This window comes from Amblyomma mixtum, chromosome 3 (assembly GCF_055824585.1).
Source record: "Amblyomma mixtum isolate Tamu chromosome 3, ASM5582458v1, whole genome shotgun sequence".
Taxonomy (NCBI): domain Eukaryota; kingdom Metazoa; phylum Arthropoda; class Arachnida; order Ixodida; family Ixodidae; genus Amblyomma; species Amblyomma mixtum.
This window is the reverse complement of record NC_143014.1, coordinates 166723954-166748952: the sequence shown is the minus strand read 5'-3', so window position 1 is coordinate 166748952 and position 24999 is coordinate 166723954. Positions and strand designations below refer to the sequence as shown.

General features: G+C 47.8%; 1 protein-coding gene across 1 annotated transcript in view; it reads left to right on the top strand.

The window, feature by feature from the left end:
- LOC149352621 (C4b-binding protein alpha chain-like) overlaps positions 1-24999 on the top strand; it is a 109637-nt gene that overhangs the window by 56225 nt on the left and 28413 nt on the right. Inside the window, exon 9 of the mRNA XM_089575713.1 lies at positions 18091-18152. Coding sequence (XP_089431839.1) covers positions 18091-18152 — 62 coding nt within the window. The remainder of the gene's footprint in view (positions 1-18090; positions 18153-24999) is intronic.

Here is a 24999-nt window from a genome sequence, read left to right as displayed (position 1 = left end):
AGCTGGACCACCAGTACATACCGTAAACTATTGCCTCTAGAGACTTTTAGGCAACTTAAATATGCTGCTTATTTCCTTTTATCACCAAAATAAATAAACGCAAGAGACAGAGGCACAGCGAAGAGTCGACGGGCAAAGCGTGATATATTCTACATTTTTTTGAGCGGCTGCACATCTGAAGCGATACGACAAGCTGTTGAGAGGAAATTTCTGGAGCCTATCTCCGAAGAAGGAAGGAAGCTTAGCAAACCGTCTGTGTCAGTGCTGTTTTGTTAGTATTTTTGTCACGCAAGAATCGTCCTGCTTCGCCAAGTAACAGATGTAGGATCGCCAGCCGTGCGACGATGGGCAACAGGCCCGGAAAGCAAGCCGAAGCACAGCATTTTCTGACTCGATCCAAGCCTTATGCAGACACTTGGTAAGGGCCCTGCGACTAGAGGAGCGGCCGCAAAATCAAGTAACGACCCCGTCTTGACATATAGTTGTTGCGGAAGTGGCCGCTACATCGAACTGAACCGAACTCGATATGAAGTCGCGGGCTGACGCAGCTCTCGACGACAAGTTATGAGTACACTGCACAAAAAGTGCACCCTTATGGGTAAATTTCCGTGTATATAACTCGCACCCTAGCATCCTCCCAAAAGGGAAGAAAGTATGCTTGTCTCACCCATTGTATGGGTGGGAACGTTACAGTTGCACCCTTTTTCCTATCGCTTTACAGTTACAAAGGTTTTGTTTGATTTAAAAGACGCTGATAAATTTTTGTTTGGTCCCACTCCTGGAGGGAAGCTAAATATTCCCTACGAAAGCTGCCGACGACCTGTCTAACTTCGTACTACAGTTACGGCATCCCCGACTATAATACCCAGATGCGTATTTCACGATGTTTCTGAATCTGTCTGCAGCGGAGTCACATTTGTGACGTCTAAATGATGTCCACGGCGTGATATTTCAAAATACATTCAAAAAAGAAAAAAAGGACTTGCTAAAGCAGGCCAAACCTCAGCCAACCCGCTCGCACAGAAACACGATGCTATAATGTGCGATGTATTTTTACCAAAGGAGCCTAGACAGGTGTAGGCGTCCTTGGAATGAGTCATACAAAGCTAACGGGGGGACAGAGTTGAACACAGAAGACACCACTGCTGCGCGCAATACTTACTTGCCCATGGCGCGCAAACTTTCTCAAAGTTTATATATGCCATTTCAGCAGGCCCCTCTTTCAGCTCAGTGATGCTAAATTAATTCACTTAATTATCACATTATGCGGGTGCAAATCGTAGTCACAGTGCTCGCATCAAGGCTGCAGTTGTCACTTAAAAAAAAGTTCGAGCAGCTGATATCATTTTAAGAGCGCGCTTGATTGAATTACTGCAATGTTGTTCAACAAGTCAAAGAACACCCTTACAACACCCTTACGCAGGAGCTACAACACCCTTGCACCCGTTTACCTTTGAAGGGTGCATGAGTGCATTAAAGGCGCAAGCGTCCTCAGCGCACCCTTTAAAAAAATAAATATAAATGGAAAGGGTGCCGTTAGTAGCTTTACACCTTTAAGGGTGCAATTGTTTTTACTCTGTAGATGGAGGAAGATATTGGAGGCGCTCTATTGCCCCGAGTGTTGACGGCCACCCACGGGGTGTTTCCGGTGCCGTTTGATGCCTTTGAAAGAGGCTTCCTAGGGCCAGTGAGAAGGTCTCGCTTGGTGGCGTCATGCCGCACGATAACGTGCGTGCTGCATGCGAAGAACAGGTTTGACGATGCTGGGTCCAGGATACTGCAACAGAGAAGCCGAGGTCACGTTCCTTACGGCATCTAAAAGGGGAGTGCCATAGCAAGGGCCGTAAAGGGCGAATGCCATAGCCTCTCCTGAGTGCGCGAAGACTTTAACGATACTAGTGCAGCGCGACAGTCAGTGAAGACAACCCACGCTGCTGGGGGTTGTTGCAAAGTAAAAGCTGCTCGCCGAGCAGCCAGCTCGGTAGCAGAAGTCGAAGTGCGGTGACTCAGCGTCGCCAAGCTAGTGGTGCGCGCTGATGGTATCCGTAACGCCGACTGTTGATGAGACGGGCATGACAGAACCATCAGTGTAGATGTGGCAGTGCGCACTGTAGCGTCCAGAGGTGTGCTCAAGGGCAAAGTATATAAGGTGCTGGTCCGGGGGTGTTGGCTTTGCTCTTAATGCCAGTTATGATATAGAGCGGAGAGTGGGCGCAAACCCTTTTGTTTGTTGTAGTTGGCATTCGACAGCGTTGCGCCACCGAGAGTTTTCCCGAGCGTATTTTTTTGTGCGGAGTTACGACTCTTACTTCGGGAGTGCTCGTGAAAGTTGGTTCTGCCGTTGATCTTCGTTCACAGCAAGCTCGTTTAGCTCGCCGTCCAGACGCTTGCGTTTTAGTTTTACCTGTTCTTTTCTTACCGCCAGGTTGCGGGGATTGTTTTTTTGCTCCCCGCTTTAAAAAACAGTCTTTATTCCTTGAGTTGCTGGTTCGTCTTGGGGCTAGCGGCTCGCGGACTCCTAGCGTAGCTCGCTGGCGCCCAACGAGGGCTGCCAAATTATGGCCGCACCAGAACAAGTCCACGAGACATGGTCTCGCCCCACTAGTGACACACCCACAGTCAGTATAAAAGACACGGTTTATTCGGTACCAACGAAAGCTTCCAAACAGCAGAGCATGCAGTCTAGGCTGTCGAGAACGCAATGCTACGATTAGAGCTAAACGGGCGGTAGCATCTGAACATGGCGAAACAAAACCACTGCGGCGTGAATGGGGTGTTGTGCCACAAATCAGGGCTCGAAGCACTGCAAGTAACCATCCAGGCCACGCAGCAGCCACTCAGGCCGAATTCGGAGATATCATTTCCATCTTTTCTCTTCAACCCGGTAAGGCGCCGCCCTCTGTGCACATCGAGACGGCTCGCGCTGGCCGCCGACAGCGAGGCAGCGCCTCAGCAGCGTTCCTGCCAGAATCCTCCTCTGCGTCGCCTCCACCGCCCTTACCAGGCGTCCTCGCTGCATCGATCTGACGCCACAGCCCCCGAGCAGCAATTCGCTCGTGCACAGTTACGCTGCACCCGCACGCACCTAGGTGGCGGGGAAAGAACGCGCGCGCGCAGCGCGCACAGTTTGAACGCCTAAAAGGGTCAGTAGTGCCCCACAAGCTTCAGTGCCAGAAGTTATAGCGTCGCACCCAGTGCCGCCGCTGGCGCTTCAGTGTTTCGCGCGATTATTAGTATGAAAGCAATATTTCACTAGCAATCCTGAAAAAGCCGAGGTTTGTTTGAAGCCTCTGAGATGCCTGCAAAAATAAAATAAATATATTCGTCATTCAATTTCGAACCCGCGGCGGCGTGAATAGATCAGCTTCGCTTCACTACGGCGTCCCTCATAGCCTGAGTCGCTTTGGGACCTTAAACCCCCACAAACCAAACCAGATCAGCTTCGCTCGTCATTGCACGAGAGCACTATGTTAAACTGCCCATGCAATGTTAAACAGCTACACGCTCTCGCGCTGTGCAAAGTCTACTCTAATTATTCTCGTCTCTCATCTATATCTATATTCTGTGCATTGCACGTCGTCGTCTTCATCAACTTCCATTTGTGCGTAGAAGTCACAAAAGGATAGGAAACGCCCACAACTGGCTCTCTATTGGTCAGTGAACACCTCAATCGCGCTTTGAGCTACGTGGCGGTTGTGACAGAGGGATGAGCGCTGCTTGCGTTTGCTTTGGCAATGTTTTGGCAGAAACGTGGTATTGGTAGCAATAGGCCGCGGCGTTCATTCGGTTCATTGGCGTGGCCGTTGGCATCTCTGAAGACTCCGCTGATTTTGAGGAAAGAAAAGGCGCATAACTGTCTCCCTCGGTCAGTGACCACCTTAATCATGCTTTTGAGTACACGGCTGTGATGTCCAGCCGTTGCTTTCGCACAATAGTTTCATGTAGTTTCTTTAATAAGTATATAGGAGATTCAAGGGCCGGGGAACTGTCGAGAGCGTAAGCAGAAAACGCCTGCAGAAATTAAGGAGCCCATGCTAATTTTGAAGATGCTTGACGTCTTTCGGACTTGGAGCATATGCGACAGCTTCTTTTTTCTGTGGTGTTGGCCTCAGTCCGTCTGCGCTCATGATAAGGCGCAGATACTCAACTTCTATCGCTACAATTGTATATTTTTCTAGCTTGAGCTTGAGGCCTGTTTCTCGTAGACGCTACACTGGCAACGTACTTCGAGCGATCTGTGTAGTCCAGTCTCATTGCAAAATGCCATGAAAGCACACGGTGACATCGCGCATGCTTTGTAGCAAGTTTTCCATTTCTCTCTGGAATATGGCTGGCGTTGAAGGTACGGCAAAAGGTAGTCTGGTGTACTGGAGAAGGCAATGACGCGTGTTGATGGTCACAAGCCTCAATGACTTGTGTCAAGCCTTACCTCTTGGTAAGCATCTTTCAGGCCCAGTCCCATAAAATATCGCTCACCTGAAAGCTTCGCCCAGAGGTCCCCGACTCTACACGGAGTACTTTTCCGGTACTATGGCCGCACTAACTGCGACCTTGAAGTCGCCACATATGCGCACGCGGCCGTCCTTCTACAGCACGAGAACAACTGGGGCAGCCCAGTCTGACATTCTGAGGGAGTAATTACCCCTTCTTGTTACATGCTTTGCGTCTGTTCTACAACTTTTTCTTGGCGTGCGAAATCAATTGTTCGCGGCTTTGAAAATTTAGGCACATCATCTTACTTGACAATTTTTACGTTCACACCTTTGAGCGTTCTTAGACTCTCTGAGGACGCATCTTTGTAGCGAGTCAGGAGGTCTTCAATGCTCATAAGGGAATCAACGTCTCTGACGTCGCTTAGGTAGAGCTGCAGCCCGCTGATCGAATTTTTCCCGAGGAGGTTTGGACACTGGTCAGGCGCTATAAAGAAAGGCAGTGTACCCTCTCTTCGGCCGAACTGGACTCGCACGGTAACCTTGTCCCTGACGGGTGTTAGCCTTCCGCAATAACTCCTCAGTATACTATGTCTGATGGGTCGACTGAGAGGTCACAAAGCTGCTGTTGCAATGTGGTTCCCCCATTACGAAGCAGTGGTCCCTCTGTCCAGCTCCATTCGAAGAGGCCCGCCTGCAACTTTTAAAGCTGCTACAAACTATGGAACTGTCTGCTCGCTGTTCATCTGACACGTCTTGTAGGCCTCTGTCTGGATTGCAGGAAGGTTCTCACTATTTGCATGGCTGTGAACTCACTGGTTTTCTTGTCTTTGCTTAGTCTACTTGTTTGATGAAGATGATGAATTTTTATGGCGCAAGGGCACCTTTTGGCCAAAGAGTGCCATGGTACAAGGTAGTTTTCATTGCACTCTGTAGATTCAAACACCCATTTTCCCAGAATTCCATGCTAAAGTAGCCGACCACAAGGCAAGGGAAAGCGCCTACCCACTGTATCATCGGTGGGCACCAGGCGGCACTAAGTATCGAACCCCGCACCTCCACCATGCGAGGCGGATGCTGAAACCACTAGGCCACCGACGCGGTAGTCTGCTTGTTTGACACATTCTGCTGCTTCGGGTCGGTAGCCTGCATTGAGCAGAATACTCTGGCCACATGCATGCCCGATCTTGCTCCATGCGTTGCACCGCGTAATCTGGCGTGCTGGAAAGCTTTCGTGTAGTGTGGCTCTGCAAAGCGATAGCTTATGGCCGATTTCAGCTGCGCTTCCATCGCAGTGCGAACTGGCTGCGCTTCGGCCATGCTCTTCGCTTGCATGAACACGCTTGAGTTAATCTCGAACGTCAGGTTCGACTCTTCAAGCAGGCACCATTGCATTGGCGCATCAGTAATGCCGCAAACGAGTCTGTCTTGCAGCATTTAGGCAAGGACTGAGTTGCCCTACTCCCACTTCACTGAAAGCATTTTCATTGATACGATGTAGTCGCTGACAGATTTCTCCGGTTCGCGAGAGCCACTATTGAATTTAAAGCGGCATACCAACACGGAAGCATTCGTAATGTAGTGGTCATAGAGCGCGATGAATATGACGTCGATGGAGGCTTGATCGGGTGTTTTAAGCATTTAAGGCTTCGTAGAAAGGAGTACGCTGTAGTGCTGCCAGCACGTTGGGAACACTGTCCTTTTCTTTTCTTCTGGAATGCTGTTGGCTTCTAAAAAGAGCTTCACTCACTCCAGCTACCCCGTCCATGCTCCTCCTTCCCTGTAGAACGGCTCAGACACTCCGTAGGTTGGTGTGGTTCCAGGCAAGTCAATGCAACGCCGGAAAATTTCAGCCTGGTCCCCAGAATTGTTACGGTATTGTAAGTGGGCAAGCCTTGAAACTAACCCCACCCTGAGGGTGGCGCGGGAAGAGGGGCCCCGTAATCCGACAGAGCACGTCGCTGGCGAGAGACGGACTTCAGTCAGCTCCTGTCCTTGAAAAGTGGAAGGAGTGGTTATTGTCTTTTCCCTTTCACCATTCTTCTCCCTGCCGTCGGATGTCACTGAAAAGGCACTCGCGGTGTTCGTCTCGTCCGCTGTTTTGAGGAATCATGCCCTACCATTCGCGACACTAATTCCCAGGCATCACACACGCATTGTACCAACGCCAAGCCATCATTAGCAAATTATTATGAATGGCAAATCGGCACTTGCAACACAGGCAACTCACTGGCTAATAACCGACAACTTGGATATAGCTCTTACATATAAGCAACCCGCGAGGAAGATATGCAACAAATGAGGCAACCAAAAGTATTCAAAAAATTCTAGGGTACACTTAAGCTCCGCCTTAAGACCGCCTTAACGGGGCCTGTAACATTATCGCGTTAAAGACTATTTTTCACTGCAGTCGAGTAGGACCATAAGCCGTGCAGTGAGTGCTAGGGTGCGAGGCTTGGTGTGGGGTGCTCGCCGCAGCTTGGGTTCGTTGCCGTGCTGGTGATTCCGGTCGGACAACGCAGCTTGGCAGGCTTATGAGGCCATGGCCGGTATCGAGGGTGGCGCGCGCTCTTTCCTACGGCCTTCGCATTCGCCGCGGAAGCAACGGGAATTTTTCTCCGCGAGTTACGCTGTCCGCCGCCGCCAGGGGCGCGACGACCCCACCGCTCGTGACCGCTCTCTCCACCATGGAGGAAAAAAGCTAAGGAGGGAGCGTCCGGCGACAACCTTGAAGCCTAGTCTAAACAAGTGAAGATATAGCAAAAAAAAGAGAGTGTGTCCCCCCGGGATCGCACCACGTGATAGCGTGCGGTAAAGTCTAGCCCCGCTGAGCGCGCGCATGCGCCGATTAGCGCGGCAGACTAACTGTAGATCAACTTCCTTGCTGTAGACGCCCGCGCCGCGGGTCGCGCATACGCGCGCACTAAAACATACCAGAATCAAAACATAAAGGACTGCCTCGGAGAGCGAAAAACTGAGGGAGAAAACGACTTCAAAACAACTCGGCTTGCGAACGCTGGCCGCGTGACGTCACGCTCCCTCCTTAGTTTTTTTTCCTCCATGCTCTCCACGCATGCTTCTGCGGCGGCGGCCGGTGATCAGGGTTGCCAGATGGTTCCGGCCTCTGGTAGCCAAATTGGCCTGCGTAGTAGCCCAAACGTAGCCAAAAGCGAAAATTTTGCGTAGCCCAAAAGTAGCCAAAAATATTTGTTTTTGGGACATTTCTTAAGCATATTAAATTAATTTTCGGAAAGATCATTTACATATTAGATTTCTTTTCCGTCTGAGGTGGTGCCCACGGTGTGTTCTTTCCGTTGTTACATTTCGCATCCCTCATGCGCGCTAACCACTACGACTAACCAGGTGCGCTAACCAGGTCCTCAAGATGGGGCCGCAGTTCCACTTTTCATGTGCGGCAGTAGGCCATATCACCTGAGGCGGTTTACGACAGCCACTCTGCACGCGGAAAAGAACGGCGGCGCTATATAACGCAATCGCAGCTCTGGTTTATAAATATTTCACCTTTAAAATGATCGCGCGCACATTACACACATTGACAGTGAAAATACCTTGCTCTATACTTACGCAGCCTCACATTTCAATTTTATGCATTAAGAGAAAGGTTCTCGCTGAGAGCGTCACCTCACAGCACCTAGCATGCGCCTTCTTGAAGCTACATTCCACGATATGCATGAGCTCAGAATAAATTAAGGATATGTGCCATTAGATGATAATCTATGTCGATTTCATCTTCAGTCTAACAGTACGTTCACAATAATGAGAAAAACATTTTAACCTTGAATTCCGGCTACTTTTTCCATTTCTTTTTGTAGTTCCGGATGTACATATATCCAACTTGCCCATTCTGATTAAAGTTCTCGTAGCGACGGATCTTATGCCATGTCATGCCACTAACTTCCGCCGTCCTCGTTCTTACAGTGGGTTCTGCGCCGCGCCAAAGGATGACGCCATGGCACCGCATGAGTGCACGTGGATTACGCAACGGACACGGCGCTCTCGCGTAGTTCGCGATGAATATCGAGGGCTGCACGTGTGCCGCTTGAGGCTGCAGAAAGAGCGTAGGATCTTGCGAGTTGCGCGCTTGGTGTGTCCACCACGAGATTAGGAAGAAACAGAAGAATACCTTATTAATGCGTAAGAATAACTTTCCTCATGCGTATCTTGAGCAGAATGTGTTCGCAGAACCAGAATAAACAATACAAGAAAAGAATATGCCTGGCGGTGGGTTTCCAACCAGCCACCTACCGCAGCCGAAGCGGACCCCCAAACCACTAGGCCACGTCTACGGTTAACGATTAATACGTGAGGATCACGGAACCACGCAACAGAAGCGAAACAGTAGCATTTAATGCTTACGCATTCGTACCACGTAGGGACTTAAGCTCTCTTTGTGTTTTGCCTCTATTCTGGTACCATGGGCACCCGTGGTACACCGTCAATGGGAGAACGCTCACGTGTGCAGACGGCAACAGTCTATGTTCGGTGGGCCGCCGCGGTGGCTCAGCAGTTATGGTGCTCGGCTGCTGACCCGAAAGACGCGGGTTCAATCCCGGCCGCGGCGGCTAGAATTTCTTTGCAGGAGAAATTCCAGAGGCCCGTGTGCTGTGCGATGTCAGTGCACGTTAAAGAACCCCAGGTGGTCGAAATTTCCGGAGCCCTCCACTACGGCGTCTCTCATAGCCTTAGTCGCTTTGGGACGTTAAACCCCAATAAACTAAACTAAACTAAACTATCTATGTTCGGTGGCGCGCGGGCGTGGGTGGCGTTAGTTCGCGAATTAAGTGTAATCTATAGGCCGTGAAGTGTTTCCTGGGGGCAACTTTCACGTATTGTCCACTGTTTATAAAAGAAATCGAAAGGCCATAATCCTTGGCCGCCTGACACACACAAGTTTTCTCGAACACAGCGTTTACAAATTGTCATTTTGTAGCAGACGCGCTTAATTTCTTTAGTCTGCAATAGCCTGCATTTTGATTCCAACATGCCTTTTATTTCTGTCCCTGCGTTATTGTAACAGAGCACATTATAACTACTTTAACTTTTTTTTTCACGCATAAAAAAGATGTAGCCAAAAAGTAGCCACATAGCCAAAACGAAATTTCTGACGCCAACTCGGACAAAAAGTAGCCCAATTTGGCTATTAATAGCCCAATCTGGCAACCCTGCCGGTGATCGCCTGATTCCGCGATGTTTTCCGCTGCTTCTCGATGAACGATTCACCAAAACGAAAGAAAACAAAAAGCACATGCTTTATCTCCATGTCAGCCAAGAAGTTCAACGTGACAGGAGCTTTTATAGCAAAATTAGGGCGCTAACAAATCGCGTCCTCCGCAGCCGAGATTGAACCCGCGTCCTCTCGCTTAGAGCTTAGCACTTTTACCATTGAGCCATCGCGGCGAATTCATACAGGCGGCATTAGGTCCAGTTAACAGCATCAACGATGCCCTGCCGGAAACTCATGGGCGTCTGGTGCGTCCGGGCAGAGCATCATCCATCGTTCTTGGGCCCATAAACCTCGCGTTACGAAAGCAATTGCGGTCAGTTTTATCCGCATGGCTTCAATCATTATCACAGCGGCGGACAGAGAGATCCGAACCAGTACATTTGCGCCTGGTCGGTCAGTTGCAATCAGAGTGCGGTAGATGACGCGCCGCCGATAGGCCAGATTCAGAGTGAATGATGTCCATGTACGCTGGCTACATCTTCCACGCAAAGCCGATTGGGCAAGCGACGCCATGCCGCGTGACTGGCTATGCCGGCGAAGCGCACAACATGATTGGAATTGAAACTTCGGATCGCTGCCATTTGTTAACCACAGCCCTGTCACAACGTTGCCTCTGCCTCAGGCCCATCACGCAAGTTGCTGATCTATCATGTACTAAACGGACAAAGTCTGAATGAGATGTGCGTAAGTCGCGAGACTAAATATGTCGAGACTTTCAGCTGATATGTTCTGAACGTAAAACATATTATAGTTATGGATATGGACGCAGTGCATTAGACATCTTGCATTTAAATGTGAGTAAAATTGTTTTGTTTTCTCTGAATCCGTGCAGCATCGTGATTTCTTGCTAAAGCCGCTTTTTTTTGCGGAACGAAGACGGCAGCGCTTGAGATTTCATGAGCTATATTTACCCTTCGTAATCCTTGGGAACCCGTAATGCAAACACTTGAGGTCTCTTATATTTTACACACTGGTTATTACCTGTCAGGAGGCGAACTGATGTGGCTGATAGATTTGTTTTTGTGTGAACTATAGGTGTAGAAAGTGTTGATGTCAGTTTACCCGAAGGGTCATGCGACCGTGCAGTCGTACGGAAGGAGAGTGTGCGCTGCCGCGCGGTAATTATTTCGTTGTTTCATAAATCTCAGATGTGAAATCGAAGAGGCTGATTGCACGGTCTTTGCATAATGCATAGGGGTGATATATCAGGACTTGACGGTTATCACTCGCGCGGGGCAGGCCTGGAGCGGGCGCGCGTTCTCCTTTCGCGTGAACGGCGGCAACAGCGGCGGAGCGGTGTGGCAGTGGCGACCCCCCCCCCGCGGTGTGGTGGGAGGCGGAAATAGACCCCATTGCGAAGGCCGTAAGAAAAAGAGCGTGCGCGCCCCCCTCGACACCGGCCGTGATGAGGCTAGGCTAATGCGTCCATTAAGCGCTACATGGAGCTGTCCTCCAGTGAACTGATGCCTCATGTCGGAAATAATCGTTGCACTCCTCTTGAAAGAGAACTGTTGGACTGTCTTCAAACTAATTCCTCGCCCAGCTCTTGCACGATGACATCTAGCACACTGAACCTGCAAGGAAATGCATGATATCGTGATCATCAGCCTAATTACTACCATCGGAGAAAGTCAAAATTGTGACGCAGTGTATAGAAGGTACTCACAAAAAAAAATTTGGTGGATAATTTGTTCTTGGCGCTTAAGAATATTTGAACATAACCTGTAAAAACATGAAAATACTGAATTTACCTTGTGTCAAATGGCTATAATTTCTAATCTTATTGTGCCATGTCACACCCCAAAAAAACACAGGCAAAGTGACCAAAAAGGAATTAAGTCTGATATTTTACACAAATAAACGCATTTTCTTGTTAGAATGTAAGAACTACGCATGCATAAATTACGAGCTGGGTTTAATGCGCCAGCATAGGAGAGCCACGAAGGTGAAAACTGTCCGGCGTCGACGTCTGTTTGCAATCTCCACCGGTCAACCATGGCAGGTGGTGTTTCGGGGAACTTCCTCCTCTCGTCCTGGCCTGTGTAGGGGAGACGAGGTAGACGCCGGGATAAGAATGACTCGGCAGAAATGAAGCAAAGAAGTGATTACGTGCACAAATAATATAGAAACAGAATTGAAGTAGAATCAAAACTTGGAATAGAATCGGAATTTGGACAGAATCAAAACTGCAACAAATTTATAAGTGAAAGACAATGGAGTCGTAACTGGAATCGAATCAGAATTAGAATAGATTGGCCAGTGCAAAGAAATGCTGTTGCATTTCCTCCTCACCACTGCAACTGATTGCCACTGCATTTTTAACCAGTTTAATGCCTTTGCTACACGGGTACATATTCGAATCACATCTGAGTCGAAGGACATTCGAGGCTTGGAATGGCATTCGGACTCGCGGACTCCCGCGGTGCTAGACGACACTTAACAAACACATTCGAAAGCCTCAACTCGTTTTCAGTGTACAACGACGACGACGGCGGCGGTCACTGCGGTCACACTTGTCCGACAACGACACTATCACTGTCAACAGCTGCATGTGATTATAGTGAAGCCACACTTGTTCGACAACGACAATATCGCGGTCAACAGCACCGTGTGATTATAGTGAACTATCTAGTTCAGTGTAATATGATTGTAGTGGGACAAGCATTTAGGCCAACGGCCCCAACAAATCCGATCAGCGGACGGCCTCCATGTCCTCATCAGGTCGGAGGCTGAGCGAAAACGCCTACGCTGATGAGGCGACGGTGTGAAAATATTCGCGCTTCTACATTATTCGCATTGGAAATAAACAATACGATCGGCTATATTTCACATGTATAGACTTGAACACTCACCAGCAATAGGCGCATGCCAAATTAACTTTAGTAGACCACGACTGCCTTCCCTTCCGCGACGACTTCGCCTAGCGAGTCCGCAGGGTTCGGTCTGTGACTGCGGGCGGTTGTGAAGAGCGAATTCACAAGTTTCAGCAAATGCAATTGGTTAAGCAGTGTGGTTTTGACAACAGTGACCTGAAATCAACTATTGCTTGCATCGCAGGGCGTGAAAACGAAGAACGGGAAGCGCCGGTGACCCAGACTTCCGAGCAGTGCTTTACGGTCAGCAGCAGTTGTCGCCGTCGATAGCTTGTGGGTAGCAAGTTAGGCCCTTTCAGTTAAAGAGAACGGTCTCCAAACATACTTCTGGATAAAGTAGTTTCAAATAAAGTACTGCTCACGTCGGAGGAAGCCGGGACAATTAGCGAGAAGCGCCGGTCCTACAGGATGTCAACAACCCGGCTGTGAAGTGTTTCTCAGGCGGGCGATTGCATAAGCGCTTCCCACAGACGTCGGTCGCTCTGCGTAAACAAGCACGTGTACAACCGGTACAGAAGATCAGATATTATTTAGTAGAACTATAGCGCAGATTGCGTCTTATGTCATGAAAACGATCCCTAGCTGTTCGTACGCAGCGATGTAAACAACCCTATGAGTGCAGTCGTCCTCATCGGCGCTCTGCTGGGGAAATTTCATGCTCAGGCGGTAAATGTTCATGGTGGTTTGGTTTGGTTTATGGGGCTTAACGTCCCAAAGCTACTAAGGCTATGAGAGACGCCGTAGTGGAGGTCCTCTATATATGTGCCTATAAACAGCCTCTATATATGTGCCTGTGAGATGACACTGAAACAGAAGCTTTTCACATTAGTACAGTTACATCCTTACATTGCCGCCCGTAACGCAGGACATCAAGCTGCGAAAACAGCTTCCATTGGTTATGTGCACTTGGTATTCACATGACAGATAAATATCACATAGTAATAATAAACATATTTTGATGAGTGAGCTAAACATTTAGTAGTTCTCCTCTTGACAGGAATCATCTGATATTTATGATATTGCCGATGGACACTGTTTTACCTTTTTTATGCGACCAAAAAAAGGATGTGTGCACCATAGTCCTGCCAAATTTGTAACGCTAGCATGCCTTGCAAAAGTCATTTCAATTTGCACAGTATTTCACACATTCAGAAGGGTGGCGGATCGAGCTTGTTGGTGCACGTTTGACATTTTTCGAAAGCGCTTTGTCCGTGTTGTTTCTAAAAATATTTCACACATGTCCCGAAGTTTAGTAAGCGAGGCTATTAGATCTCATTCTCAAATCAGGTGTCTTCTGTTCATCAAAGTGAATAGAAGGTACCTGTTTGATCATGAAATTCGCATTAATCGTATATTCTAAGAAAATTTTTGACGTTTAAAAAATCATAAGCATAAGAACAAAAATTTTTAAATTTTGATAGGCGCCGTATCCTTCGACGTATGATGCTGAATAGCGCATTCTAGGTGTGATAAAAGCTGCCACTATTTTAGATTACTCATCAGCCGTGAAATCAGTGCTCGATAAAGAAATCGCCAAAAGAAACAGGATTTCAATCCTACACTCTTCACTGTGATGACCAATATATATGAAGCCACAGCAGAAAGAAGGATGTCTAGAGGTGAGGCTCCATTATGCCTTAGCAGACAAAGCACTTAGTTTTCATCAACGCTTATTAGTAGAACAAAATTGTTACGGTACTGAAGTTCCAAACTTTATCGAAAGGATGTTTACCATTATCTCATAATTATTTACCTCAGCAAAAACTCCATAGTGGCAGGGCAGCCGGGTGGATAACAAATGTTGAAAACAAAGAAAGCTCCAAGGAGTCCCAATGCCTCCTCCGTGCTGTCTGACGAGATGCACTCCTCTCCGCCGACAAGGATAACTCGGCGGATGTCGCCCAGGCCTGCATGGACATAAAATTGCTTCACATGCACACACTGGCCATGAAACGGGCGCGCAACGATTATGAGCTATAATTTCATACATTTTGCACAAGCACGCAGACTGAAGCAAGACACAAATCTACTAGCGCAATGCTACACAGTTACAGTTACCCCAGGTGGTCGAAATTTCCGGAGCCCTTCACTACGGCGTCCCTCATAGCCTGAGTTGCTTTGAGACGTTAAAACCCAATAAACCAAACCAAACCAAACAAGTTTCATTCTTGGTTTCTAATCTCAAGGCTAAAGCGAATTATTTCTCTTATAAGGAAATAAAGATTCCGCTTGAGGTATAGCATATAGAATACGGCAAGCTTGGTGCCACATAGATGACATCAAGGATTATCCCAAGCATCACAGGTAATTGGCCCAATACTGGAACTGGCTGGTGTCAGCCTGGTTCCTTTGTAGGGCCGGCCTTTGCCAATACATTTCCGGTATTGGGCCGACTAGCTGTGCTGCTGGGGATATTGGGTCCACCCTTAAGCTGACAGGGCAGAGAAGCCTCTAAGCGTGGTCTAGCCTGCGTTTTTGGTACCTAACATTTCTTTCTAGGGACAGTGCTGGTTCTACAAAATGAGGTCAATCTACTCATGACCATTTTTTGAGTCAAAGTTCCATAAATTCAAATATTACCCACTCATAATTGCAGGATGCAGTGTTGAGGTAGTCCCTCAAGCATGCTCTAAACTGCGTGCTGAAAATTAACAAGTTGTACAAAATTTAATAAAATCTACATGAAGTACAGAAAGAGTGGGACAATATTTAATAAACCCTGCTAGAGGCATAGAAATAGTGGGAAAGTACGCATAAAGTTGAGGACGCATGCACAAGGCCCAAGTAATATCAAGACGGTTCGTTGCCTTCTTTGTTCGGTTTGTTCGGAGGGGCACAGGCCTCGCCAAACGTGGTTATTCGGTGGTGATGAGGGAGGTGACGTTCGGTGATGGAGATGATGGAGACGAGGAAGTATATTTACAGAATCTACAAGAGTGATAACTACAAGTTACAGAAGCGAATTCACAAAGACAAATTCAATAACTGTAACTTGAACGAAGCGATCTCACACAGCGATAACACTCGAAGACGTTACTTATCTACCGAAGGGTTTCAGTTTAAGCCTAGGTATTCTTCAAGTACGTGGTAAGCACGGAGCTTCTAGCTAGGCTAAACAAGACTGAGGTCTCATGCTTTTTTTTTCATTTTTATAGGTTTTCGCAAGCAAAGAAGTTAGGGCGGTCATGTTTAGAAGCCCGCCCTAAATTTCTATAACCATTGACGTTTTAATACAAGGTAGCCACAGCCCCTGAAGGTTGGACACAACCTCGATCCCAGGGCTTGGCTATAAGAAAAAAGATACAGATAACGAAAACATTCCGAACATCCTCTCCCCGCGGGAGTTCTTGTCCTTATCGCGTGATGCTGTTTTCCTTTCGCCGCCGAACTTGCGTGTCGCTTCTCGAATGATGTCGAGTTTTTCTAGCTACCCCTCAAGGCGAGTTATTAGAGAGTTTACGTATTGGGTCACCGCGCATAAGGTGACCCTATCTGCACGCACATAGCGTTAGCGCTATCAGTACACATTCACGGCTTATAGAACAGGGTCGCAAGCGGTCGCTTAGCGTCGTTTGCACGCAGCGCCATAACGGCAGAAAAGAAAAGCTAGTAGAAAAAAACTATTTTACGCCAAACGTTTTTCTTTACAAAACAGTAATATAATAATATTCCAGTCGATTTAGAATTGAAACAGTACTTAATTAAAATAGTTGATTAATTTTTCTCCTAAGTTAACTTTGCACTCAAAAGTGGCCAACATCATCGAAGCACTGGACTCCGAGCACGAGCGCATATTGACTCTATGACGAGCGCGACGAACATCCACCGCATCACCCATAGCAATGCTGTCAACTAGCAGCGACAATACTGGTAATAGAGAGTTTTAGAATAGGGGGCCTCAAGGATTGGGGGCCCCCAAAAAATAGCGCGCCCCAACGATAGGGAAGCGTACACCGCTGAAATTTAGAATAGGAGCCTCCTCGACTCTGGACTTGGGTTCCTTGACTGCAGCATCATTGCCGCCAAGAACAGAAATGCTAAAAAAATGAAAATGAACAACTAAAAATATTTTTGTTTTATATATCTGGTTCCTTTTCTGCACCATTAAATTTGCATACAAGAATTGAAACAGCCGCTAAAAACAAGAAATGTTCTTCACATTTTTTTATAGTTTGCCATGTGTAGCGCCATCTTGGGCGGAACCCGCCATGGTAACTCTCGAAGATGTAATTATTTTCAGTTGTGTTTACGTCCGCAAGAATAAAATATACTGCGCAAATAAGGAAAGTGTGTTACTGGGATGCCAATTCTTTTTGACCCCTATTTGGACAAAATTGCTAACCTGCTTGTGGAGATCAGCAGTTCGAACCTCCCGCGCTTTCTGACGTGAAACGATGCGTCCTCCCTAAGCCTGGCAACTCTATGAACACGGAAGCAAACTGAAAATTTGGCGTGTTTTATCGTTGAAATTTTGTGGTTCAGGCAACTTCAGCCAAAGCGAAAGCTTCGTCCGCCTTTAGTTTGCTGTGAACGTGAGCCACAGAGTAGCGGCAACGACCAATCGGTGATGAAGCGAGAGGCCCCGCTTGGAAGGGCGCCGCCATGTTGACCCACCATAAAACGGCGTTCGGGCGCACGCTATTTGGCCGATTTAGCGTTAGCGTCGCCCGCTGACCCAAACGCCTAAGGGCCGTTAGCGTTCTGCGTATGCGCAGTAGCGTCCCGCTTTTCCCCTATGCCCCAAAGCGATAGGGTGACCATATACTAAAACTGGCTCATCGTAGAAGTGTAGGATAGCGGAGGGAGGAAACGAGCCCCGCGATGCTTCGCTGCTGTCACGAATGCCGGCAAACGAAATTGCCCTTCGCGAAACTAGAAGCAGGTTCACATATTTCCGTGGAAGTGCCGTGGGGATCCGCTGCCGTGGGAACGCCGCACTGGATCGAGCGGCGCTCTATGTCCACCACTACCCTTTGTGTGCGCCACGCGTGCCTTCTTGACAATGCTAGGAGCCATAGGCCGTCATAGCGATGCTTACACTGAATTCCACACTTTTGTGGATGTTTGCGGGGTATGCCGGGTGTGCAGCTAGGGGCTTTACTGAGCACTCTCCGCATAGAACGAAGGCGCGCAGTGACCTCAAGTTACTGCAATTAAAATAAACTAATGATCGAGGCCTATAATGAAGCGCGGCCTTACAGCCCCCTCTCGCGTGATGCCGCCCTATCATCACATCTATCGTAATTTACTGTATTTCTGCGTAAGCGATTCTGTTAGTGACTGGAGCCGCTAAGTATGAGGGACTGTATATACTCTACTTCAGAGTTTTACTTTCATAAACTCAATTCGATAATATGGTGTCGGGAAACATGTTCACAGGCTAAGCTCTTTTTGTTACAATGATAAATGCGGCGAAATGGCTCACACAGACAAACACGGAATATAAAACGCAAGTCTCTGCGGTTACAGTGTTGGTATTTTTGAAACATGCAAGTTAAAAAATCTTTATAGAATAAACTAATCGTCTTACTATTCTTTTCAGAGAAATGTGTCGTGCCTGAACACCACGGCACGAAAGTGAAGCGCCGCCGAATGCTGTCACAGGTACAGTGTTTTACGATCCATGATTATTGCACTTCCAAGTTCTTCTGCCTCTGCGCGCGTCGCTATTCTTATTTATTTTCTTTCTTTCGTTTGAGCGGAAAGGCATGTACGCGCCTCTTTTGAGTGAGCCGGATGGCCTATCCGAACGGTTAGTTAATTGCTGTGCCCTTCGCCCCTGCCTCCCCACACCATCTTTCAAGTCGTTTGCAGCGCCGTGAAGGCTGCGACTATCTGAGCCAATCAGAACGGCGTGCGCTGCAAAGCGTATTTCTCTGCGCACCTTACCCCGTGACTGGTGGCTCTATCACTGGGAAGGAAAGGGCACCAGTGTCCAGCTCCTACACGCAGGAGGCTTAAAGAGATGCTTAAAGACGAGACTCGGCCGACTCAGCGGACCCCATGTTTACGAATGGCGGCGGACCACTTCGCAGCAAGCATCCGCAGTACTCTGGGCTTGTGGATTTGCTCTGCTATTTTAACCGGTGGATAAAACGCTCGCAGTGCTTTCAAAATATCATCCTCAGCTATGTTTTCGGTTACTGCAATAATTCCGTGAAAAATAGCAACAACAATGCTCAAATATTTGAAGGACTATTTGATGCCTTCCTTGGCCTTGATTGGACGAGAGAGCTCTACCATTCACAGTGCTGCAAACGGTTTGTGATGTCCTTCTAACCCCTCTTTTTCTTTTCAAACGTGATGAGCCAGGAGCACAAGGTGAAAAACGATGACCTTCCCTGATTGTTCAAGGATTCTGACGATACTTCGAGCTATATGATGGCACTGTGGACGAGCAACAGAAAAGGAAAGGAAACGGGCCTTTGTCTCCTGAAGGCTGGAGCGCCGAAGCGCAAGTGTCATATCACTGCATAATATAGTCCTGGACACCTCGGGGGCGAGGCCAACAAGTTCATACAAAAGAATCGACCCCTCTCTCGTGTTTCACATTTTGGCCGACCCTTCCACCCTTAGCAAAAACTAATACGTTTGGAATATACGGAGGTCTATTTAAAATGTATTTTAAACATATTTTGTATTCATGAATGCACTAAAAATATGTAGGAAATACGTTTCTGAAATTTCATGCTTGGTATTCGAAATATATTTTTAAAATGTGCCAAAAATACCTCACTTAAAGCATACTTCGAGCACTTTTCAAATACATGAAAAAATATGCATGCAGTTTTAGCATCTTGTCAGTGTATTAAAAGTGTATTTTCGGAAATATGAAATTAATTCATCGAAAGTATACTTCAATTCTAGAAAACGGGCAGCCCTTGTAAACGTATATGTATGCAGTTTTAGCATCTTGTCAATGTATTAAAAGTAAACTTTGGTAAATATGAAATTAATTCATCCGAAATATATTTCAATCCTAACAAACGGGCAGTCCTTTTAAACGTCTTTGCACACTTCTAGCTGCCATGAACAGTCGAGTGCTCGAAATCGTGTTTCGGGAAATGGCATTTGCGTGTCGTCAATGTATTTGAAGTGCACTTCCGTAAATACGTAATTAATTCGTCCAAAGAACACTGAAATTCTAGCAAATTGGCAGTCCGCATTAGCATATTTGCAGCGCACTACAAGCTGTCGTTGAACAATCTAATGCTCAAAATCGAGTTTCGGGACATCGCATTTTGGTGCTGGCCATCTATTTAAAGTGTACTTTCGTAAATACGCAATTAATCCGTCTGAAGTATATTTAAATTCTAACAAATGGGTTGTCCGCGTAAACATATTTGCATTACACTTCAAGCTACCGTGGAACAATCTAGGGCTCGAAATGACATTTCAGCGAAGAGTGAAAACTTTCCCTTTCTTGTCATCCTTTCGTTTATGGTAACTTCTAGCAGGAAGGTGATCACCACTTATACCCCTGCTACACGGGCGCTTCGAATGCCTTCCAGCCGAATGTCCTCTAACGATGCTACATGTGTTCTGTCTAAGGGAGTGCTTGAAGATAATATTACGCCAATGAATAATAACCGCGTCAGCATGAAATTTCCCCGGGAGTGCGCCGATGAGGACGACTGCACTCATACTGTTGTTTACATCGCTTGTTTACATAACATAAAACGCAATCTGCGCTTTGGTTCTAATAAACAATCTGTTTTCTTTTTTACTGGTTGTACTCGTGATTGTTTACGCAGTGCTACAATGTGTGGGAAGCGATGATGCGATCGCACGCCTGAGAAAGCCGGGTTGTTGGCATCGCGCAAGACTGGCGCTTCTCGCTTCTTGTCCCGGCTTTCTCCGACGTGACCAGTACTTTTTTTAAACTACTTTATCCAGAAGTATGTATGGCGACTGTTCGCTTTAACTGAAACGGCCTAACTTGTTATCAACAAGCTAGCGACGGCGACGACTGCTGCTGGCCGTAAAGCACGGCTCGGCAGTCTGGGTCACACCGGCGATTCCCGTTCATCGTACGCGTGCCCTGCGATGTAAGCAATAGTTGATTTCAGGTCACTGTTGCCAAAACTACACCTGGTGACCATTTGCATTCGCTAAAGCTTGTGATTCGCTCTTCACAACCGCCGAAATCACAGATCCAACCCTGCGAACTCGCTGGGCCTAGTCGTCGCGGAAGGGAACAGAGCCGTCGTCGATTGAAACTGATTTGGCAAGCGCTTATCGCTGGTGAGTGTTCAGGTATGCACACGTGAAATATAGCCGTTCGTTTCGCTCATTTAGAAGCGCGAGCATGCACACACCGCCGCCTCATCACCGTGCTCTCGCTCAGCCGCCGACAAGGCTGACCGTCCGCCGACCGGATTCGTCGGTGTCGTTGGCCTGAAAAACGTGTCCCTCTAGAATCATATTATAGTAAACTAGATATTTCACTATAATTACATGCTGTTGTTCAGCGTGATATATACTGTCGTTGTCGGACTAGTGTGACCGCCGTCGTCGTCGTCGCTGTACACTGAAAATGAGCTGAGGCTTTCGAATGCGTTTCGAAAGTGTCGTGCAGCACCGCGGCAGTCCATCGAGTCCGAATGTCATTCCTATTCTCGAATGCCATTACACTCAATGTCATTCGAACATTTCCGTGTGAGAACGTGATAGCATTATACCAGCAAAAGCGCCTTGGGTACTTCTGGGTCCGAATAAGCCAGCGGAAAGGACCCCGTGTGGCAGGGCAGACCGGCTCCCTTACACGCCCATGTATCTGTTGGTTGACAGTTCGACTCCTGACCTGTGCCTGACGCAAGTTTCAACTAGCAATTCCGTTCTCAATTAATCCCAGATTCGAACGCGACCAGTAGGGTACTTCTGCGATAATTTGGAAGCCCACAGTATTTGCGCAAAAAAAGGTATCACCGTGCAAAATAGTGCGTCGCTTTCGCTGGGTATATATACCGCAAGCCAAGTATAGCGCTTGTCGTAGGATTTGTTGTTTGCTGTGTCACTGTCGTCTTGGTATGCTGTATGTAGGTATCTGCCGTTCCCATTCAATCACGTGACCTTATAATATCAGACTCCTGTTGATTAATGATAAATACCCGTGTACGATTTGTTCTCCAGTTGATGAATTAACCCGTGTCATTCCATGGAGCCGCCCAGTAGACTTTTTTTAAGCCCGAGTAAACACATTTTTAATGTATTAAATGTATATTTTTAGTACATTTCTAATGTATATTTTTATTATATTTTTAATGCATTATAAATATGCTAAGCGGGCAAAAATGTACTTTTCACGTATTTTTAAGAATGTTTAAAATATTATTCCTAGTATACTTAGAAAGCATTCGTATCGCAGTTTAAGCATAGGGACAAACAAATGCGAAATAAATATGAAATTAATACAATACGTTTGAAATGCATTTTTAGCACATCCTCTTTTCGCTAAGGGCAGTCGCCCCTGGCATTTATAGGATCAAGCGACTGGAGAGAAAGGGGTGTTCAAGGCAATCCGGGTGAGTTCGAACAAGTTCTTTGTGCAGCAACTGGCCTAAATAATGTGTTCACTCTTCTCATTTACTGCCCTGGCTACTTTGCACAGCGGCAAAGCCGGGGACAAATACCCGTCTCCTTCCTTTCCCTTCCTTGCCTTGCCAGGTGCGACACAGAAAGTTGACCGTGATCATATTTTAATGTTTTACTTTCCTCAGAAGATGGCGAAACTATGTGCCTAGCACAGCACACCTTCAGGAGCTTTCCCCTTTATGCAATCACACGGACTGGCCGACCATGATTGGATCTTTGGAAGCTGGTGCAAAGTTCGGCAACTGCCGCAGTTTGATTCTAGAATCCTTCGGAAAAGTTTCCCTTTCTCCGGTAATTGGAGCGGTAAAGTTTGTTGAAAACATTACTTTCATGTAGTTTTAAAAAATTTTAAGAACAAATATTCTAAACTTTTTGAGATTGTCCGGGTTTTGGTGCAGAGAAAAAGGGTCTGATATAGAGAGTTTTGGGTCTAATCTGGGAAATATTCGTTACGGCATGAAATAGTGCTAGTCTGAGAGGCGACGTCAGGTGCTCTCGGTGGAGACGGCTCTTTTTTCACGACTCCATCGAGTGCGCTTGCCAGTTCTCCAGATACTTGCCGGCAGGAAAGGCTGCACCCCCGCCTCGCCCCTCAAGCTCTATGATGCACATGCGACCAACCTGTCGCAAGTCTTGTCTCTGGTCTCCCCCGTGCCGTTCGGATGAATAGGCTGGAGACCCAATACCGTTCTATCATCCGAAGATGCCCGGGAGTTCCGAAATCAGCCCCGGTCTCTGCCATCCTGACCGAGGCAGGAACACTTCCCTTTTATCTTCACCTGCTTCGAACAGGCCTACTCTTCACCTACAGGCGGCAGCATGTCCATGATGGTTTTTCTCTAATCGCTAGGCTGTGGCACCTTCCCTCCTGAAGGGGCAAAGATAATAAAAAAAGAGGAAGAAAGAAACAATACCTCCCATCCCGGTTCACTTGGATCTGCAGGGCCAATTCAAACGCCATAATCTCATGTCTGCAATGACACATACAACCGCATCACTCCAAGAGGAGAGCCTATCTGACAGTGTTTTCACGGATGTCTTGGTTCTCCTATGTATTACGCAGCCGACCGCAGGTTAGCAGCATTCCAAAACATCAAGCGACAGAACACCACCGTGCGTGGCAACGGCCACTCTCCTAGACTCAATCGCTGAAAAACCGTGGCCACAGGCTCTACCACAAATGGTTGCTATGCCCCATCAGCGTGCCTGGCAGCGAGAAAGCCGACTCGCTTGCCAGAGCACCTCATGGTCCTGAATCCCCCCTCCCCCGTCTCCACAGCGGTGATGTCCTTCGATTACTCTAGGACTGCCATCAAGAAAAGGCATCATCAGCTAGCATCCAGACATTGGATTGCATCTCATGCCTGCTTGAAACGGCTACCTAAGAAGCTGACCCGAAGAGAACATTCACTCTTCCTCCGCTTACGCATCGGCTGTTCATAGACAGCGTACAGGAGTTACCTCCATGTGAGAGCCTAGTCGGAAGCCTTCACGGTGTGCGGCCAGGACAAGACCATGGACCACCTCCTCTGCCTATGTCTAGTGCCCCACGCCAACCGGAGGCCCTGCTTCCAAGACCTGGGCCTACTTGCCGACACAGGAGTACACCTCCTGTTCCCCAGTAGCAAACACCTCCCAGCCCTTCGGATCCTCGAGCTCCACTTGGACACGACTGAGCCGTCTTAGATTTTGATAGCTGCGCAAGGTCTGCAAATCGCCATTTCCTGAACTTGACAGAACCACCACCAATCCCAATCCTTGCTACCTCGGTGCCCTCCTGAACTAAGAAAAACAAGGGCTTGTGTCTGTACCCCTCCCCTCAATAGTCACAGCAACAACAAATGAGATAGCCTTTGCAGTGGTAGATTTAAATCAACAAGGCGCAAACCTGCCTTCGAGACCATTGCGCCGCTCGTACTCTGGAAATACCCTGGGAATTCAATGGTGCGAGTTCGGGTTCATCGGGGGGCTATGCGTCTTGAAACAGTGACTTCCACTTCGATTTGTGGCTGACGACGATGCCCATACTCGTCGTTTGGAATTATTGTCACTGTGGTACAAGACACACAGGGTTTGACGTCCCAAAGCGAACCGTGTGCTAAGAGGGACCGTGTCACGGGTTTGGTGACTACGCGATGTCATCACCGAGTCCTGACAATGAGGGGGTGGCCGTTTGATGCCCAGCGGAGCTGGTAAGCAAACGTAGTGAATGAGACCGAGGCGTGTTAACACAAGTCAGAACACAAGTCAGAACACAAGTGAGAGCCCAATTAGCTACCGTCGATAAAAGTTCAGAGAGGGAACAAACATACAGTCAACCGGGGAGCGCGGCTGCAGTCCATCCACAAAGATGCAGTCAGTGCGGCCCCCGAAGGCGACGTCCATCCAGAGCAGCTTGCGGTTTCGAGGATGCGGTGCGGCGGCTCGGAGTCCCGGGAGTTCGCGGCGGCAGCGTCTCCACCGACGAGCGGACTGAAGTTTGTGCCCGTACGGCCCCTGCCTCGCGGCGCCACAGAGTCGGTGTCGAAAAAGCAAACACCAAAAAGCGCAACAAGAGCACGTAGGCACCTACCTTAGACACTGCATGGCCGCCATCTTGGAGGAGGAAAAATGAACGGACAATTAAAAAGAAGCCCTAGGCTTCGATTCGGTGACCTTGGAACAGCAAAAAAGTAAAACACAACCAAAAAGGTTGTCACGTGCGCCCGCAACTTCTTTCCTACTAATTGTCAGCTCAAGACTTCGGCAGAATCGGGGCGGACCTTGAGCGGGGAAAAAGTAAGACATACACAAAACAAGCACCACGTACGCCTCCGCTTGCGCAATGCGAGTGGGTTGTCTAACTGAAACAGCGTGC